Source organism: Neovison vison, chromosome 2, assembly GCF_020171115.1.
Source record: "Neovison vison isolate M4711 chromosome 2, ASM_NN_V1, whole genome shotgun sequence".
Classification (NCBI taxonomy): Eukaryota; Metazoa; Chordata; class Mammalia; order Carnivora; family Mustelidae; genus Neogale; species Neogale vison.
Window position 1 is genome coordinate 206,989,613 of NC_058092.1, and position 20,471 is coordinate 207,010,083.

General features: G+C 49.2%; 1 protein-coding gene and 1 long non-coding RNA gene across 2 annotated transcripts; one reads left to right on the forward strand and one right to left on the reverse strand.

Moving 5' to 3' along the window:
• The first annotated feature begins 1,528 nt into the window (after positions 1-1,528).
• Positions 1,529-19,033, forward strand: FFAR4 (free fatty acid receptor 4). Its single transcript, XM_044240121.1, has 3 exons — positions 1,529-2,129; positions 10,631-10,759; positions 18,363-19,033. Exons 1-3 carry the CDS (start codon positions 1,563-1,565, stop codon positions 18,750-18,752), a joined length of 1,086 nt encoding a protein of 361 aa, XP_044096056.1. The 5' UTR covers positions 1,529-1,562; the 3' UTR covers positions 18,753-19,033.
• LOC122900937 lies at positions 10,963-16,349 on the reverse strand. The gene is made up of 3 exons (XR_006383337.1): positions 16,198-16,349; positions 13,840-14,048; positions 10,963-12,212 (listed from the first exon to the last, which is right to left on the reverse strand). It is a non-coding gene; the product is annotated as an uncharacterized LOC122900937 (long non-coding RNA).
• Positions 19,034-20,471: the final 1,438 nt, after the last annotated feature.

A 20,471-nucleotide genomic window follows, 5' to 3' on the forward strand; every position in this document is an offset into this window, starting at 1 on the left:
TCACTATTTTTGCCACTGGAAGAATCTGGAGGGTAATGATGGAGAAGGTCTTCTAACCCAGCCATCCCACCCTGGTCGCCCACTCTGGGGAAACCCGTCCTGTCCCCGTGGCACACGAGCCCGTGCTAATGGAATCCACCCCCTGCCCCCACCAACCCGCTCTGTCCTCCCTCCCATACACCCAGCTCTCTTTTCCCTCCCACAAAGAAAGAATAGACCCTGACCCCAGACAGTTGCTAAATCCCATATGAGTCCCTTTCTTTCAATTTCCTACCCCATTTCAACAGCGTCAGAAAGCAAACTGGTTGTTTTACAACTTGAATTTCCTCAAGTTTCCAGTTGAACATCTTCCACGAACATGAAATCTGCTCTTTGGGTCAGAGGTCACACTGTCAACACAGGACACAGTGATAAGCAGACTGCATCCCCTCCCCAGGCAGCACCTCAGGCTGGTGTGCCAAGTCCTGAATAAATACACAGAGGTGGCCGGCCGGGGAAGTTGTCACTGGGTCTAGGGCCACAAGCACATTTTTCTTTCTCATACTGCCTGACTATAACAGAAAACTAGACACTGTGGGGGTGGTGGAAAGAAACAGGGTAGGGGATGGCACTGCTCTTATCACTACCCAGGAGCCAGCTTGGACAAGCGGCTTCTCCCTATGCCGTTTCCTTATCTATAAGGGGACTGGATTGCCCAGTGGTTCTCAATTTGGGGTGTCTCAGACACATTCGCAGCCTGTGTGTCGGCCTGAAAAGTGTGGAATGTCTGTCTTTCTGGGGTGCCAAGCTTATTCAAGATTTTTGGGACCTCAATCTTTTTATGTGAAAGCATTTTTGCATCCTTGCTCGTTGCTCAGAATGCAAAATGTACATACATTTTTATTATAGTAACAATTACTGTGTCCAGGGTTCATCTCTTTATTATGATCCTTGCAATTACCCAATGAGATATTTTATTCCTATTTCATAGATGGAAAAACAAAAACCTGGGGAAAGGAGAAATAAAATAATCTAGCCAAGGTCACATGTTACTAAGCAATGATAAACGATTCCCTCTCCCCCAAAAAGATCTGGGCCCATTGCAAAGTGCTTTGGAATCTACCCCCAGTCACCTAGATAGGGCTTCTTTGATAAGTCAGAACAACACGGATCTCCCAAATGATCTCCAAAGTCCAGCTCCGACACTCCGAAATCAATTTTCAATGCATTAAGGGTTTCACACACAGGATACCCTTGGAGGACGACAAAAGCTGGGGAGGCCCTGCAGGGTCTCCAGGGGTTTCTCTAGGTGGGGTTTTCCGGCCCCTCTAGCCCTCCCCCATGAGTCCAAGGGCGTGAGGCCACAGCCTAGCCCGGGTGTTTCCAGCGCGACGCCTGGCACTTCCTCGTTCCCGCGCGCCCCGGGCTCAGTGCGCAACGCCCAGCGCCGGCGCTCTTGCGGCGGGAGGGGGCCAGAGGGGAGATGTCGCAACCGCCTCCCTCCCTCTTTCCCCGCCTTGGCGCTCAGTCGCCTCCCAGATGAGCGCGCTCGCAGACGGCTGCGGGCCGCCCGGGCGCCCGGCATGTCCCCTGAGTGCGCGCAGTCGGCGGGCACCGGATCCCCGCGCAGCCTGGAGCGGGCCAACCGCACCCGCTTCCCATTCTTCTCCGACGTCAAGGGCGACCACCGGCTGGTGCTGACCGCTGTGGAGACGGTCGTGCTGGCGCTCATCTTTGCGGTGTCGCTGTTGGGCAACGTGTGCGCTTTGGTGCTGGTGGCGCGCCGACGGCGCCGCGGCAACACCGCCTGCCTGGTGCTCAACCTTTTCTGCGCCGACCTGCTGTTCACCAGCGCCATCCCGCCCGTGCTGGCCGTGCGATGGACCGAGGCCTGGCTGCTGGGCCCGGTCGCCTGCCACCTGCTCTTCTACGTGATGAGCTTGAGCGGCAGCGTCACCATCCTCACCCTGGCGGCCGTCAGCCTGGAGCGCATGGTGTGCATCGTTCGCCTGCAGCGCGGCATGCGGGGTCTGGGGCGGCGGGCGAGGGCCGCGCTGCTGGCGCTCATCTGGGGCTACTCGGCGCTGTCCGCTCTACCCCTCTGCGTCTTCTTCCGCGTGGTCCCCCAGCGGCCCTCCGGCCAGGACCAGGTGAGCGCCGGGTGGTGCGCGCCAGGCAGGTGTCTGGGGCGGGATGGCGAGCGCGGATTCCACGGAAGCGATGACCCGGGGCAATGAGTAACCAAAAACAACAGAACGAGAATAGGCAATTTGTTGCGTTTAATCGTTGTGTCCCTGTGCCCAGTGCTCTGAAGTTTTAGCTCTTGAATTTCACTGCAGCGACTTAGGTCCCGTAAAGGCCCTTCAAAGCCTTGTAAATAGAGTCCCCCAAATGCCTGCAAAGTTTGCTCTTTATGTTGAGGTTAGTGCAATAAGCGGGGAGTGTAGGAGCCAACCAGATGGAACTTCGAGGATCCGGAATGGCTAATGGCACTCGTGTATATTGAAATCTGCTCTCTCGCAGGGTGGGTGCTAGCATACATCCACTTGATGTATGAGGAAGCTGAGGCCCACAGAATGACTTGCTCGGGGCATCTCATCCTAAGTGTGAGGAGGAGCTGAGAGCCTGCTCAGCACATTCAGCCTTGGCTGGGTGAGGGTCCTGCTTTGAGAACCTAGGAGCAGAGAGCCAGGGAGAAAGGGCAGCAGAGACCCAGGGGCCCCAGACCCGATGCTGCCACTAGGGGTGTTGTAATACTTTCCTGGGGCCTCAGCTTTTCCAACTGCGAGAGAGAAGGATTGGACTAGACCACAGTATCTTGCCTGGAGCCTTGCATGGTGGGTGGCTTCAGAGCATCCTAAGCGCCCAAATGTTGGGCAGATTCCGGAGGCTGGGAGATGAGCTTTCTTCTGAGCTGTGTGTTCAGAGTTGTCATTAGGATCTTTGTGGGGGTCCATGACCTTAAAAAAAAAAGTTCTCTGGGCAGTGCATGACATTGGCTCGGGTCCACTCGAGTTGGGCAGTCCAGAATCACGGTCCAAAATTGTGGTCCCCATCTGTTCCTGCTGCTGCCCCACTGAGCTGTTGTGGAGTTTGTGTGCCGAGATTCAATCCCAGATGCGGCACCTCGGGCCGGCCGGGTGGACAGTGGCCGGGGTGGACAGTGGCCATGGTTCTGGCTGTCTTCCCAGTGGGCTAGGTTTTCTGTGCCTCATAGGGAGGGATAGAGAAAGAACATAAGTCTGTGCGCCCTTTATAAAGGCAGGTGTGAGTCCTGCTCTGGGGTCAGCCTCTCCAAAGGTTGCCCCTAAGTGGGTTTTCCCACCCCTCCCTTTCTCTACAACTCACTGGTTTTCTGGCCTGAGCAAAACTGTCACAGGGGTGCCTGGGTGGCTCAGTGGGTTAAGCCGCTGCCTTCGGCTCAGGTCATGATCTCAGGGTCCTGGGATCGAGTCCCGCATCGGGCTCTCTGCTCAGCAGGGGGCCTGCTTCCCTTCCCCTCTCTCTGCCTGCCTCTCTGCCTACTGTGATCTCTCTCTGTCAAATAAATAAATAAAATCTTTAAAAAAATAAATTAAAAAAAAAAACTGTCACAAACCACAGTTCCAAAGACAGTCCTACTCAGTGACCAGAAGGAAGTGAGAAGGTAGGAAGGTAGGAAGGGAGGTGAGATGTGACCTGGAGGAAGATTTCCTGCTGCGTAGGTGGGTGTAGTCTGAGCACAGGATGCCTTCCTGCGTATGTGCTCTGGGGCACCGATGCAGATGTGGGCTTCTCTGGGGGTCTCCCAGACCCGTCTCTTACACAAGCCTTTTAATGGCATGTGAGGAGAAGTCTGCAATCCATGTAAGCAGTCTCTCTCTCTCTTTTCTCTCTCTTTTTAACACAAATCAGACCTAAAAGTCTCTTTCCTAATTGTTTACTTTTTGCATGGAATACATTGTGGGGTTTTTGTTTGATTGTTTTGTTTTGTTTTAAGGCCTTGAATGACTAATAGGCAGGAACCATGTCAGGCCTGTGGCACTTGATCAAAGAACATGGACGCCTGTGGCCATGCCCCCTCAAGTGGGGGCTAGGATGGCGGGGTTCAGCTGAGCGTGCCCATTGCCAAGCTTGCCCATCAGGGTGCCATCAGCATAGCAGACCAAGGACCCTAGTGGGTAATCCTGTCCTCCTCAGCCCAGATGTACTCAGGAATCAAAGTGGGTCACTCAGATACTTCAGAAATAAATGAAAGGCCAGGCCTCACCCCAGACCCACTGGATCAGCTGGAGGCTAGGTTTTGCCATCAGTCTTTTGATTTTTTAAGTTATTCTCTCACTGAATAACAGCGTTTCTGTATTTTTCGCAGAACTTGAGGGACTTTTCCCCGTTTTTTTCTTTCCTTACAGAAAAAAAATGACACTCAGGAAATTAAAGATCAAATAGAATATATCTTCAGGATATCTTAGGTTCCCAGACAAGTACCTTGCGCCCCTCCCTTTTACAACTGTTTTAGGTACCCTTGGACTTAACTGGCAAATAATGGTAAAAAAGTGAGGCTCTTGGCCCCTCCCAGACTAAAACTGCTTGCCTACGTGGACACAGGTGGTGGTTTGAGTGAGAAGGCCTTCGCTCAGATGGAGGAACTGCCCTGTTTTGTGACTCTGTATTTTACCTCTGGTAGGGTGTCTGCGTGGTCGGAGCCCCTGACGGCACTCCCATGACCAGAACTGAGCTGTGAGGCGCTTCCATGGAAACTTATGTCATGGTTCTCCCTTGGAGCAGGCATGCAGACCCCTCTTGTATTAATGCAGAAACACCTCCTTGGTCATAGAGCCTTTGGGGAGGGATTGGGCAAAGCCACTGGGAGAGCCCTTCAGAAGCACCTCAGGAGACTGAGAGCTAGGTGAGTTGGCCACAATCCATTGGCCCTGATATTAGTAGACATGGAGCAAGGGAGCTTGTCATGAAGAAACCAGATGGTCCTTTTGAACTCTCCATCCTTTTTGTCTTTTCCCAACACATGCACCTGCCAATAAGCCAAGAAATGGAAAAACTGCCCAGTTCCTCAAGGGCTGTGACCAGAGCATGGAGGAAACAATTCATTTTATAGGTGAGCAAACTGAAGAAATAAGTTGAAAAGAATGAGAAACAGGGGAAGAAAAAAAAAAGTGTGGCCATTAAAAAAAAAGAGAGAGAGAAGGATCTAGCCTAGACTGAACAGAGTCTCACATTTAAAATTAGCAAAAGCTTGTTTTCTTAATCCTCTATTCCCAGCTTCCTGTCTGTAGATTCTGCCCGCCCCTTCCTACTTGGACACTAAATACGGAGGTTTTTGGATGGGGGACACTTTCCGACTCAAACCACCGGCTGAGGGAACTCTCTAACCTCAAGCACACACTGGCCGCCTCCTCTTGAGGAGTGTGGGATAGGGAAACAGTGCCTCACAGAGCTTTCTGCCAGTTTAGTGCCCCAGCTCCCCAAAACGGGAACATGAGTACCTTCGTCCATTTGGGCAGTGGGTGCCTCCCAGTCCAGGGTGACCAGCCTCCCTCAAGCTTCCCTGTAGTGAGGATGAAATGGTAGTCATGCTAAAAATGCTAGCTAATTTCGTATTCAGAGTGTGGGCTTTGGAGTCCAGCATTCTGAGTCTAAATCCCATCTCTGGCATTTAGGAGCTGTGCCACAGAGGCAAGTGCTCCCCACCTCTGTACCTTCCTTTCCTCGTTTGCAGAATGGGCATGATGACAGTAGAGCCTTATAGAATTGCCAGGGGGACCAGGGTTCAGTGAGTGGGCCAACGCCTGGCACATACAGAGTTAAGCACTCAAGAATTGGTAGCTATTATTAGTTTCCTTATCTTGGGTTACAAGTATTTTAAACATTCTTTAAATGGTGTAATTCTTCTGACTGCCGTAAAATAATAGACTGCCATTTTAAGAGGGTGGGCACATTCTAGCAACCGAGACATCTCAGCCAGCTCAACTCAGCCTGTTCCAACAGGATTCCTGCCTCTGTGTGCTGTGGCTCTGCTAGGGCACTGACCCTCATCAGCAGGTTGGGGGGTACTGTCCACCCTGGCCAGAATGTGCTGCCTGTTCACTGCATAAACATTTACCGAGCACCCCTCCCCGCTGCCCGCACCACAAGTCACGTGACCAAGATGGCATCCTGTTCAAGGAGGTGCACGGATTGACAATGTTGGTGGTCTCAGACCCTGGCCCAGTTTGGTTCTCACAGAAACCCTATGAATAGGTGTTGGTATGTTCATTTTCCGAAGAGGGAAATGCCTGAAGTCACAGAGCAGACAAGAGATGGAACTAGAATTTAGCCCGGGGCTGTCTTTCTCCCTGTGTCTTTTCCCGCAAGTTCACACTTCCTTAGGAGCCCTCTGTCTTACAGCTCTGCCTGCCCCAATTTAACACCAGGCCGGAACGCCATCGTGTCTCTGCTGAGTGTGAATTGGCTGAGGAGAGAAACACAGTTTGCTTGCCTTTGGTATTATTAGAGGATACCTTTAAGACACAAGAAAGTTCCTCTCTTGCATTGATAAATCCTTCCATTTCTGTTGGGAAGCTGGTCGGCAAGGGGATATTCACTGGGTTTCCCACTTCCTTAAAGTGATCCTGAAGTCCTCCGTTTCGTTCAAAGAGGTGGAAGAGGGAGAATGATTTACAAAGGGATCCTCAGCATTACTCCAAGAAGCATCATTAGAGGAGCTGACAGGAAACAGCTGGCATCAGGTGGCATTTCAAATAAGTCAGCCAGGGTAGAGAGGGGTCCGCATTTGAGCAGTGCCTAGAGATAGATGCCCCATCCTCAGGGGAGTCTTCTTAGAAGAGAATGAGTGATATCTTAGCTGTGGGTGAAGATGAAAGGCAGTTGGCTATCCCCACGGATGTCGGGAATTGGAGGGACATTGCAGGTATGACAACCCACGTGTTGGCAAGACATGGTGCTGGAAGGAGTGGTGGGGCCAGATGGAGAAGGCCAGGTATGCCCCTTGAGGGAGGCATACGAGGTGAGAGACGGCCTGGCCTGGGAGGGGTACGCCAGCCAGACTGAGTTACAGGGGTCTGTTGGATAGCTAGTAGGGCAGAACTTAAAGGTTCCCTCTGAGTGGGGAGGGAGGAAGGAGACAGCAGAAAGCCCGCACTCAGGTTGCTGGCAGCATAGGGAATGGTGACTCCATGCCCCGAGTCAGTGATGGTGGGAGACAGAGCCTTCTGGGGTGGGACATCAGAGCTTGACATGCCTGTGAGGCATCCTTCAGAGATGTCCTCAGGGCACAGGGGCCAGTCTGGGGTTTAGGAGAAGACAGGGCTGGAAAAAGCAGCGGTGTCTTGGAAAAGAAGCCATGGAAATGGATGAGATGGCCCGGAAGAGGTGGAGGTTGGGCTGGGGATACAAGTCACCCTTAACTATACTTGACCCTTGTATGTGGCCTCCTGCCTTCCTCCCTCCTGGTCCCAACGCTGAGCTCCAGCCTCCCTGTTCTTCTGACTGAAGTCCCAGTCCTCCAGGCACAGCCGACACAACCCCTACGGATTGGTGCTGTCCTCTGTGCTCGCCTGTCCCCGGTAGCTCTGAGCACTGGGGCTCCCTGCCCTGTATTGAAGATTCTTACACTTCTCTCTCTCCCTGAGCACATCAGGGCCCCCTTGAGGGCTGGGGCCTCACCTTGCCCATTCACACTGTGGCCTCACAGTGGTGCAGACACCAGGGCTTGAGTCAGGAGTGGTTGAACAAACCAATTAAAGGACAGCCATTGAGTTGGCTAGCCCTGCTTCTGTAGCTCAGCGACAAAGCAGGCCTCGCCCTTTGGGTTTTCAAATTTCCTTTTTTTAAATCAGGAAGCATTTCAAATGTGCAGGAAAAGTATAGAGAATATTATAAGATTCACCTTCCAGAGCCGACTTACTGCCACGCTCCCTCCTAAGTTACAGCCCAGGAGAGAATACCTAGGATCAGAATAACGTAAGTCAGATTTTCCCACAAAAACAAAATTATAATATCAGGCCAGCTCTCTGACTGTGGACCTGGTGCCTGTTGTTAGATTTTTTAATGAGAGTAAACATTGCACTTCATACCATATAAAGCTTTCTAAAGAGCCTATAAATCCGTCATTCAAGTCCACACGGGCCAGCAGCACCATCTCTTCCGTCATGCACGGGGTTGCTGTGCAAAATTCGTATCTTCCTTCCATCTCACACTCTGTGCCTGGAGTGAGTTCCATGAAGGTAAAGGCGCGTCTTCATGTCATGAAACTGGGGGAACTTCCTGGATGAGTTCCTTGTTTTTCTTGAAAGAATAGCTGGTTAGGTTTGCTAAACTAGCATGGTAATCTGTGTTTAACATTTGATCCTCATTTCTTTTAAAAATGGACTTCTACCGCCATTTTTTTTCTCAGTTAATATGGGCACATTCTAGAAAATTCAGATAAGCCAAAAGAGCAAAAATAATGAGACCCACCTAGAAATGGACACTTAATTTTCTGGAATGTATCCTTTCAGTCTTTTGTCTACGCATACGTGTGTGGACGTGGGCGGGGATGTGTACACAGGTGTCTGTCCATTCACACCTACGCATTTTCCTCAGCAGCGCAGGGCTAATACAGGCAGAGTGTTTGGGGATCGACTTCTTTGTTCCTATCGTAGGGAGGACATCTGGCTCTATTGTTACACATTCTACAAAATCCTGTTAAGCCTGGAGAGATTTCGGCAGACATTTTGAAGAAGGCTTTTGGAAAGAGGTGGAAGCCTTTGGGGGTTTTAAGAAACGGTTCTGGGGTCTGTTTTTCTGCCCTCCCTGTACATTTTCCTAGTTCAAGTATAGAAATCAGAGACCAAGGCACATTCGGGACTGGCATCTGTCTCTTCTGATGGCTGCTTCCGTGTATTTGCTGGTCCGTCTTGCCCACCAGCGTAGTAGACTGAGGGCATGGTGGGCAGAGATCATCTCGAGATAATCACCACACTGCCAGTACTCAGAAGTTCCTTGAGAGACACGCATTTCTTTCCAGTCACCACAATGGGGAGAGATCTAATGCACTTTGTCCCCTCAGGCATGGACAGTGGGGATGGGGATGAAGGAACAAGTTTTTGGAATTACTAGTACATTTTTGAACCATCTAAATGAGATAGGAAAAGGAAGCAACATTCTTACCCCCCTTTCAAGGTACAAGTACGATTAAAGTATTCTTCCCTCCTTGACTTGCCTTAAGAGTTTTCTTGGTAGGTCCCTGGATTCCTTTTATAACCACTTAGCTCTCTGGGGAAGATATTATATGATTAAAAAGAACTACACCTTTAGTGTCTTGGGCTCTTGGTTTAGGAAGAGGTTTCTAAGCCTTAGTTTTCTCCTCTGTGTAATGGGAAAAATAACATGCATTTCAATATGGTTGTTGTGAACCTTCAATGAGATAATGTATGTAAAGTGCTTCCTAGCGTAGAATAAACGCTCGGTGAAGATCAGACTTACTATTTTCTGTTAATACCATACAGGAAAAGAAGGGCCTCTTCGTTTGTTTTTGAGTTTGAGCACCCAGTTATGATGTCTCTGACAAAAGTTCTTTGCCTTTGCTTAGGGCTCAACACATGTTGGCTGAACGAATGAGTAAATCCCCCGACTACGATTCGTTAAGACGCCTTGTCCACCAGAAGTCAATAATATGCTCTTTTTACACAGGATGTGCTCTTGAAAGCCTGTTCTATGTGTTAGACATGTTAAGGACAACTTGATTTCTGTATAGTTTTGTTCCTACAGTCAAGCCGACGTGGGAAATTTGTGTTTGGGAGGAGAGACAGACAGACAGATCTCTTTTTGTTGACCTATTTATTCTTTGGAGGAGATTGCTGTGGCAGCTCCTGGTAATTATGTAATAAGGTCCCCACATGCTTTGAGGTTGGTAATTAGTGTCAAACCCTTAAATTCACAACATACTGACAGCAGCAAGATCACCAACCAGGATTTTTGGCCCCATTCTGGTAGTTTTCCATCTTGAACGCCGGAGACCTGTGTGGGGCTGTACTGTGCCACGCTGTTTGGGAGAGACCCGTGAGGATAGAGCTTCCAAGTCTGGGCCTCAATATTGTCTTGGGGTGAGCCGTGGTTTTCTTTGATGCAGCTAGACACATTTTAGACATTTCCACGTCCCTTAAATGAACCTTCGTGCCTTAACATCGTTTCTGGTGCCTTCAGCCGTCGCAGTGGACTGCATTGCAACATCGTGCCCGTTTCTCTATGCTTGTGCGCAGCATGTCACTTCCAATCTATGTAACCTCTTAGGGCTCAGGTTGTGATTTGTAAAGTGAGGGACTTGGCAGAGAAGGCTCAAGGGCTCTTGGATGCTTAGTCCAGGCAAGTGGAAAGAGCACTGGGGCTGGAGTCCTGCCCAGGAACTAACTTGAGCTGTTACCAGTATGTGACGCCGGGATCCAGCTGCATCTCCTGGAGAACGGGCATGATGACTGTGGTTATTCTGAGGGTCAGAGAGAAGTGATTCGTAGCTTGTTTGTGTGGGCAGGGGAGGGGATGCTGAGTTGTGCTGTCACCCTAGCTGCATCGTGCTAACACCAGCGTAATGATGTCGGTACCCTCCTACTGGGACTGAGCTAAAACCAAATAAGTAGCCACCATGGAAATGACGTTCTCCTCCTTCTTGTGACAGGAGATTTCGATTTGCACACTGGTTTGGCCCAGCATTGCCGGAGAAATCTCCTGGGATGTGTCCTTTGCAACTTTGAACTTCTTGGTGCCAGGACTGCTCATTGTGATCAGCTACTCCAAAATTTTACAGGTATGTGTGTTTCAAGCACCATAGCTGAACTCCACTAAGGCTGGGATGTTTTAGACAGAACCGGCCTGCCAGGTCGGAAGTTACCTTAGGGTTCACGCCAGTCCAGTCCTGGCTCGCTGCCCAGGTCTGCCCCTCTGCAACACTGTGGGGCAAGAGTTTGGCTTCTTCTTCTTTTTTTTTTTTTAAAGTGGTATCTTTGTGACTGCTATTAAGATTTTTATTATTTTGCTGACCACTAGAGTAATACAAAGCTCATTATAAAAAATTAAAGACATATAGAGATGTATAATGCAGAAACTAAACATCTACTCCCATTGTTAACAGTTCAAAGTACATTTTCAGGTTATTTTTCTTACAAATTTACCTATATACATGCTTTGATGCCATGTGTGTATATATGTTACATATATATGATAAACCATATAAAATGGTCAAATAGCAACCATATGTCATGGTTCCAAACAATGTTTGTTTGTTTCAGATTTGAGATAACACTATTTGTAATTTCCTTTTCCGGCTTAACACCAGATTGCAATATCTGTCCATATTTGTTTTTATATCTCTGCCTCATTATTTTTAATGGATTCATGGTGTTCCACTGTACGGATGTGACATAATTTATTTTATGGGCTTTGGGTTGAGTCCCTTGATATCCCATTACAAACAGCAGTATAGTGGTGGAGAATGTACATGTCTAAAAACTTTTCACTGCAGTATAAGATACATCCAGGAAAGCAAACCCGGCATACAGGCACAGCTCACAGACTGACCTCACTCCTAGAAGCAGCTCCCAGAAACAAAATGAGAAACAGAACAGTACCAGAAGATCCTTCCCAATTGCTACCCCACACTTCCAGAGAAGGCACTTTTGCAAAGTATGCTGAACCAGGAAGTGATCTCTACCTTTGAAGAGTGAGTACGTCCAGAGACAATGGAGGGGACCTTGCCGGCCTGGCTCCCGCCTCTGGACGCAGCCCATTCACACGGCGCCGGCAAATGGCGTGTGTTCATGCTCATCTCAGAAGGTTTAATGCAAAACCTTGAGTCCTCTTGGAGGTGTATAGTTGTTGAATCTCGGTTTTTATCGCATATTACGGGTCACCTGGCAAATGAACTTATTGAAGTGGGGCCTTGTAGGTGCCGCTTGGTCTCTGGGCACTTTTATGGCCCTTTCTTTGTAGCTGAGGATCTGTAAGCTTCTTAAATGCTCAGAACCCAAAACTAGGCCAAGCTCCATCCAGGTCTGCTGATTCTGGGTCCTGTGGGAGATGGCCTGCCATGCTCTTCTCTAGACTCTTCCCCACCCGTTGACTTGTGATCTGCTTCAGTGACACCGAGCCTGGGGCTTGCTCAAGGGTATGAGGCAGATTCAGGCCTGGAGTTAAGGTCTGTAACATGCTTGCAATGGGGACCCAACATGTGTGAATGCTATGTCAGTACGAGCTGTCATTACCTTAAAAGAAAAGGAGTAAGGGGAAGGAGAAGATAGAATTTAGAATGAATTCTTTAAAAATTATTTAACAAATATTTATGAAATACTTACAATGTGTCAGGAACAAATTGATTTAATCCTGTTAAGAATTACAGATGAGGAAACCAAGGCACGGAGAGGCTAAGTAACTTGCCCAAGATCACACAGTGCAAAAGCAGCAGGATCAGGATTTACACTCGAGCAGTCCGGGCCCAGGGTCCAACACTTTAATTCCTCAGACGTTTGCTAAGGAGCTGTTCTGTTCAGCGTGTTGGTGGGGAGTGGAGATTGGTCAAGAGTGAGCAGGTCACATTCTTGATCCAGAAGGAGCTTTAACCCGGAAAGGGGAGGGGCAGATAGACAATGGTGCTGTTGCTCAATGCTATGAACCCCTGGTACTCTGAAGGGAGTGGTGCTGGGACTCAGTGTGAAAACAGCAAACCGTTGAGTGCCCTGCAGAGGTAGGAAGTGAATGAGGGGAAGGAGAGGGAAGAGGAAAGGGCCACAAAAGGCAGACAGGGAGACAAGAAAGGTCTCTTTTAATACCTGGGTTTTTGAGTCCTTGCTGTGTGGCCTTTGGCAAGATACTTACTTTCTGTGAACCTCAGCTCCCTCATATGCAGAATGGCGATGGCTCGGACAGTGCAGGATTGTTGGGAGACAGGTCAGAAACACTGCTCTTCCTCATACATGCCAACACAGGACTGCCTCAGGACCTTTGCACCTGTGATTTCCTCTCTTGGATCTCTATTCCCCCAATTTTTGTGTGGGCCACTCCCCTGCTCTAGAAGGTCTCTGCTCAAAAGGCTCTTCCCCAGAGACCCTCCTCATCACTCTCTAATCCTGGATTTATTTCTCTTCAGTGGACTTACAACCCCTGTTGTATTCCATTTATGTGTATTTATTTGTAAAGCATCCGTTTTGCTCCTTAGACTACAACTCCATGAGGACTGAGACTTTGTTTTGTTTCCTGCTGTAGCTCTGTGACTAGCACAGAGCCTGGCTTATTCGTTGTAGACACTCCGTAAACACTCACTGAATGAGGAAGACGCAGACTTTGGGTCACACTGAAAGGGCTTACGGTACTGTCTCTTTTTGCACAGAGGGAAGATCACTGAACAAAAAGTCCTAAGACCATGATTCTTTTTTTTTTTTTTTTTTAAGATTTTATTTATTTATTTGACAGAGATCACAAGTAGGCAGAGAGGCAGGCAGAGAGAGAGAGAGGAGGAAGCAGGCTTCCCGCTGAGCAGAGAGCCTGATGTGGGGCTCGATCCCAGGACCCTGGGATCATGACCTGAGCCGAAGGCAGAGGCTTTAACCCTCTGAGCCACCCAGGCGCCCCCTAAGACCATGATTCTTGTCCAAGCTTTAACAGTGTGTGACCTTAGGCAAGTCATTTAACTACCGTGGGCATCAGTTTTGTCGAGCTAGATAGGCCTCAGTGGATTATTTAAAACAATAAAATGAGAGTATAGATATGATAAAAATTTGAACAGGCTGCTAGCCTTTAATTGGAAAGAGATCTAGCATTGTGATTTTGAAAATCACACCATTGCAAATAGAAGACTTAAAAAAATTTACCTTGCACCCCACCAGCCAAACTTACTATTGCCTGTTTCCCGGGGGGACTGTGCTGTTTGTCCCGGCTTTGGACTTGTGGGTTTGCCGGGTGGGGAGCTCGGAAGCAGGTAACCTGCCAGATGAATGGAGTGTCTGCACGGGCCCTCATCGCTCCCGTCTCCCGCTGAAGATACTCATTACTCAGAGACATCGGATCAGCTTTTCAGCTGAGATTCTTCTGTCAAGATCGTAACTCTGTAAAATGAATTGAACATCAGTGTTAATCAGCTATTTTCCTAGAGACACAACTAGCAAATCATCAGAAGCCAGAGGACACGTAACTCCACCCGCCACCCCTTTCCCTCCTCTGGCCTGTCAGTATGGCCTCTGACTCAGTTTCCATGTATGGGCCTGAGAAGTGCCTCTTTAAAGTCACCCTGATCTTTTATTCCTCTAAAGCAGCATCTCCCCGAAAGCCCTCTCTAGAGGGCCATGGGCTGCTAGATGTTTAAAAAGGGGTCCATGACCCCATGAGTTTGGGAAATGCTGATTGATCAGGGCTAAGTGGGTTTCTTCACTGCAGGACTTCTGAGGGGCTCTATGAGGCTCACGTACTTTGAGAGTCTCCAACACAGGAATAGAGGAGGCAGCGCTGCCAAATCCGACCACAGACCTCCTTTCCCCACAGAGCATCTCTCTGCACTGATGCCCTGTGGATCTCCTTTGGGGAACACTGCTCGAACGTCCCTGCCCCGGGGGGGTGCTTCTGCCCAGTGCAAGGACTGAGAGCAGGCCTCAGCAGGGCTCTTCCTCCCAGAGCTGCTCCACCAGCTCAGGGCCACGTTACCCACCCTTCTGCCTTCCCTCCTTCCTCTTTCCTCATGACTCAAGTGTGCTATACAACCTTCGGTGGATTTTTCCAATCAATACTGATTGACTTTCCAATCAATGCTTTCCCAGAGTACCAGTCTCCTGGTCACTCCCAAGTGCCTTCAGTGAGGTGGTTCCTTCTAGCTCTTGGGGCTTAGTTTACACCATCCCCCAGCAACCAACCACTGCCACGGCGAGATGAGATGCTTCTAGTCCTGGGCCATTTGTACAATTCTTGTTCCCCCTCCTCATTCTCCATGTATACCCTAAAATGGAAAGCAGTGTGGACAGGGCTCCCTACTTTCTTGCTGACTGTGCAGCACCTGTAAGAGTATGTGACACATGGTAGGGGCTCAGTAAATGTTTGCCGAGTGAGTATCTGGCTTGAAGCGGACAACCCTCCCCATCTCAGCGCTCACCCGGGAAAGGAACTCTGTTTTAGCTAAACATGAAGGTGTTAGGTTGTGAACATGCAGCCCCTTCTCCACATCCGGCCCTCACACAGGAGCCCTTGAAGGAGGGCCAACCCCCTGGGCCTGAGCTGTGTTAGTGGGGACCCACGTCTCCCTGCACCCACTCATTGGCAACCATGGTGTGGAGGCACGGAGTGGCAGAGATGTGAGGTGGAGAGAAGTTTCCCTTTGGATCCTCACATGGGTCTGAAGGCAGTGTGTCTCACAAGGACAGTTTACAAAGTGACACTTCAAAGAACTGGGAGAAAAATCCCAAATCTGTCGCCCTAAATTGTTTTAGTCAGCAGGACCACCTGGGAGTTTGTGAGAAGTGCCGTTTTCGGGCCCACTCAGACCCACAAAAGTGAGCATCTGACAGGGGCCCAGGCACTTGCCTGGTGACTTGGACATGGTGGCCACGGACCATATTCCTGGGAACACCGTCCTCTCTCCCCGCAGCCCCACAGAGAACAGCTCAGACACCTCCCCCTGAGGTGTGCTTCCCCCTCTGCCCTTGACCATGAGCCCTGAGCAAGTTACCTCACATCTCAGAGCCTCCATCTCTTGTCCCCAAAATGGGGCAGTGACAGAGCCTACCCCATAGGCCTGTTTCAAGGATTAAAGTTAACCCTCAAGTCAGTCGAACATTGAATTTCTCCTGAAACACATGAAGCATTCTGTGCAATGACAAGACATTTTTAGATTTTTTTTTTTTTTAATTTATTTGAGAGACAGAGATCACAAGCAGGCAGAGAGGCAGGCAGAGAGAGAGGAGGGGGGGAAGCAGGCTCCCTGCCGAGCAGAGAGCCCGATGTGGGGCTCGATCCCAGGACCCTGAGATCATGACCTGAGCCGAAAGCAGAGGCTCAATCCACTGAGCAATCCAGGCGCCCCTGACAAGACATTTTAAAGCCTGGGTAAAAGTTAACTAGTCTCGTCATCAAACGTGGGAAGGGGAGCAGCGAGGAGCCACACCGGATTATAATAAGCCCATTTTCTTCTCACTCCCTGAAAGCTGTGGGAATCACAGGCAGAGGAAATGGAAGCATCAGTCATCGCTAAAAACAGACCCAACCACTTACCCACTCAGACCGTGAGTCAGCCCGTTTCTCTGTCTGCTCGCCGTCACTGTCAGGCACTTGCTGGAGCCCCAGGTCGCAGAAGCCCCAGGGCGGCCTAGCTCCCAGGGAGTCTGTAGTCCGCTGGTGGTCAGAGGTAGCCTTGACGTGGCAGCGTCGACCACATGACACAGGTCACGTGGCAAGGGCCACGTGAGTACGTGAAACAAAGCATGGCGGGATGCCACGTGGGAGAGGAACCAGGAAGCCTTCTCGGTCTTGCTGGCCTTAAAGCTTGGAACTGTAGGTCAGGCAGGAGGATTTCCATTGGCGGAAATAGTAGAGGGTAGGAAGGAGCTAGTTTAAGATTAAGAGCATGGGCTGGAGTCAGACGGCCCAGCTTTGAAACCCAGCTTTGTGACTACTTAGCTGGGTACAGCTGGGCAGGTTCCTCAACCTCTTTGAGCCTCTGTTTTCTCCTCTGTAAAATCAGGATCATCAAAGCACCTCTGTCACAGAACTGATACGTACAGGGCCTGGCACATAGTAAGTGCTCCATAAATAGGAATTTACATCAACATCACCCCCCAAAATATGTCTAAGACACTGTATGTGGAACTCTAGTCTTTTGGCCAAGCCATGTGGACAGCACAGATGATGAGGCTGCTGTTGGAATCGTCCCTTACGTGACCACCCCTGTGAGGGGACAGTCCCCTTCTGTGGGTCGATCTCTATGTAGCTGGGGGTGGTGCCAACAGATCCCACTGATCAGGTGATCATTTCCAAATGGCCCACACCCCAGGCATCGTTTTCAGGCTGATTCTTGGCCGCAGCTGTCTTAGCAAATGAGCAATCTCCTATCTCCATCAACCTTCCATTGCCCGCACCTCGGGGGCCTGTGGCAAGACTAGGATCCATTTCAATTTTTCCTGTAAAGGAGAGGAACCAAATGTGGGGGTTCAGTGCACACTTTCTGTCCAACTGGCCATACCCTCATTACATCTCCACTGCCCCTGTGCCACACGACAACTCAGAGGGGAGGGAAAATGGACAGGGGTGTGTGCTGCCATTTCATCCAGTACCCCTTCCCCTAAAAAAGGCAAAATAAATAAAATGCCCATCAGTAGGGGCCTGGATAAATCCTGGTACAGCCTCTGGAACCTCTGTAACCACTGACAAGATAACAGGAATGAGGGGCCTTCTCTCTGGTCAGATATGGAAGGAGCACCAATATACGCCGATGAGTGAACAAGAAGGGTTAAGAATTGGGTGTGTGACTTGGTCCCATGAGTGTGCAAAGCAGAAGTGTAGACGTGAGTGTTCCCATGGCCAGGCATGTGTGTGAGAGCAGATCACTCCCAGAAGGACATCCAGGACCCTGGTCACTGATCTTTTCCAGCCAGTGGAAATGAAGGGTACAGGAGGCCACAGACCTAATATTTTTATTTTTATTTCTATAAATTAAAAAAAGATTTATTTATTTATTTATTTGACAGACAGAGATCACAAGTAGGCAGAGAGGCAGGCAGAGAAGCGGGGCGGGGTGGGGGGGGATGGGAAGCAGGCTCCTTTCTGCCCGATGCGGGGCTCCATCCCAGGACCCTGAGATCATTACCTGAGCTGAAAGCGGAGGCTTTAACCCACTGAGCCACCCAGGCACCCCCAGACCTAACATTTTTAATTTGACCTGTATCAGTATCATATTGGTTGAGTTTGTACTACCTTTGTACATACTGCTTTTATACATTCCTTACTTATCTTTTTCAAAAAGAAAAGAAAAGAAATAATGAGGGAAGATGTGCATCTTACTGGTTTGGGCTGCCATCACAAAATATCACGGGGGGGAGGCATTCAGACCATAGCAATGTGCTTCTGTTCATTTTTTTCCCTTCTAGACCAGTTTAGCCTTTTCACTTCTCTGCATCAGTTCTATTTATGATATGGATGACTTTCTGCCTTCTTTCCGGGGAAGGGGGGTTGGCCAGTTCCCCCACTTCCCTAGAGCATCCTGAGTACAGGCAGCTGCCAGGTCACTGAGACATGTGCTCCCGATCCAAAGTTCCAAAACCAAATTGTCCCAGGGCAGCAAGGATGGCAGATTCCAAGGATGGATACTTTGCTCCTCCAAAGTCGAACTCCCCAACATCCTGCAGTAAATAGTGGTCTGGCTCTGCTTTGTGTTTCTGCAGATCACGAAGGCGTCAAGGAAGAGGCTCACAGTGAACCTAGCTTACTCGGAGAACCACCACATCCGTGTGTCCCAGCAGGATTTCCGGCTCTTCCGTACCCTCTTCCTGCTCATGATCTCCTTCTTCATCATGTGGAGCCCCATCATCATCACCATCCTCCTCATCTTGATCCAGAACTTCAAGCAAGACCTGGTCATCTGGCCTTCCCTCTTCTTCTGGGTGGTGGCCTTCACATTTGCCAACTCAGCCCTGAACCCCATTCTCTATAACATGTCACTGTTTAGGAATGAATGGAGGAGAATTTTTCACTGCTTCTTCTACCCAGAAAAGGGAGCCATGTTTACAGATACGTCTGTCAGAAGAAACGATCTGTCTATTATTTCCAACTAATTAATTTTCTCCATAGGCAGAGTTGATCACCCTCTGGAAGACCATAATATGTTTTCAAAGGGAATTAATTTCCAGGACTGTCACATCCATGTAGCCTGCTTCAAGAAAGTGTAACCTATGCAAACACACATTTATAGCACCCGTCAATTAAGGGGTGATCATTCAGTATAACAGTTTTGCCCTTTATAAAAATGTTTTGCTGTGGGCTCCTGTGAAATAGGAACTTTTTTCAGTATGTTTGTAATATGATTGAGTTTAATGAATTTTTATTTATAACTTCAGCAATCCCATCCCATCACTTACTTGTAAAGCTGGTTTCTGGAATGAATCTTGGAAATGATCCAGGGCCCAGATTTCTCCTTGAAGGGGTCATGGCCATCTAGGTACTCCCCTCCCCAGGTGTGCAAGGCCTCAAGACCATTCACTAATGTCAAAAGCACTTGAGGAATTTCTAAGGAATAATTAAAGGTGACTTTAGTTTTTCACTTATAAGAAATGCCACGGACCCCTTTAGGAAAAGCCATGTCATGAAATCAGAGAGGAGAAAGGATGATTCAAAACACTGAATGTGAAAGCACAAGAGATTCCCTTCACTAATCCCCCTGCCAGGTCCTCTTAAGTACATGCTGTGGTTGGACAGCCACGGCCCCTACCCTTATGGAGCTTACTTACCTTCTGTTCGGTGGGGGGTGAAGCCCTAAACAGAAATCCGTAGATAATATAAATAGAAGTCCATAGAGTGCGGAGTAACGTCATGAAGAAAATAGGACGATGATGGCTATTTGGATGGGGTGGGGAGGGGTCTAGGAAGAACTTTCTGGGGGATGATATTTGGGCCAAAAGGTAAACCACAAGAAAGAGCCAACCATCTGAATCCAGGGGAGCGGGGCTTTGCAGACCTCGCAGACACTGGTCCTGGTGCAAAGGGGCTAGTGTTCTTGTGGGAGACAAAGACGTTTGGTGTAGGGGAAGCGAACTATTGACTGAGCTACAAACTGTCCTTTGTGCCAGGATAGAGGGGTGCCCTGCTGGAGCCCATTGATTAAAACCAGAGAAGGTACAAGGCTGGACCGAGTAGGGTCTGGGAGGCCACATAGGGAGTTTGTTGTGTTCAGTGGACAACCACTGGAAGTCTGCAACTGGAGCCTGTTATGACTCAACCTGTATCTTTAAATGTGACTCTGGCTGCTGTGCAGGAAATGGACTTTGAGGAGCAAGAATTTATTTTTTTTTTTAGATTTTATTTGTTTATTTGACAGATAGAGATCACAAGTAGGCAGAGAGGCAGGCAGAGAGAGAGAGAGGAGGAAGCAGGCTCCCTGCCGAGCAGAGAGCCTGATGCGGGGCTCGATCCCAGGACCCTGGGATCATGGCCTGAGCTGAAAGCAGAGACTTTAACCCACTGAGCCACCCAGGTGCCCCAAGGGGCAAGAAGTTAAAAAAAAAAAAAGACCATTTAGGCGGCTGCTGAAGTGGAACAAGAGGAAAGTCAGAGGGGGAGGTGGCCTTCGTGGGCCTTCGTGGGGGTTTGTGAGAAAGGATCTCAGGACTACTTTAGGGACCAAGCACAATTTACTGATGGACAGGATGTAGAACGTGGGGAAAAGAGAAGATTCGAGGGTGACTCCTGACAGTGGGTGGATGGCAGGCCAGGCCATAAAAAGGGGAACGACTAGAAGAATGGCAGGTGGGAGAATCAAGAGTTTTGTTTAGGGGTTA

What these genes read in the sequence shown, in the direction of transcription:
- FFAR4 (XM_044240121.1), top strand. Translation starts at nt 1,563, where the DNA reads ATGTCCCCTGAGTGCGCGCAGTCGGCGGGCACCGGATCCCCGCGCAGC. An exon ending in GGCCCTCCGGCCAGGACCAG is followed by an intron (nt 2,130 to 10,630) that starts GTGAGCGCCGGG and finishes TTCTTGTGACAG; the next exon opens with GAGATTTCGATTTGCACACT. An exon ending in GCTACTCCAAAATTTTACAG is followed by an intron (nt 10,760 to 18,362) that starts GTATGTGTGTTT and finishes GTGTTTCTGCAG; the next exon opens with ATCACGAAGGCGTCAAGGAA.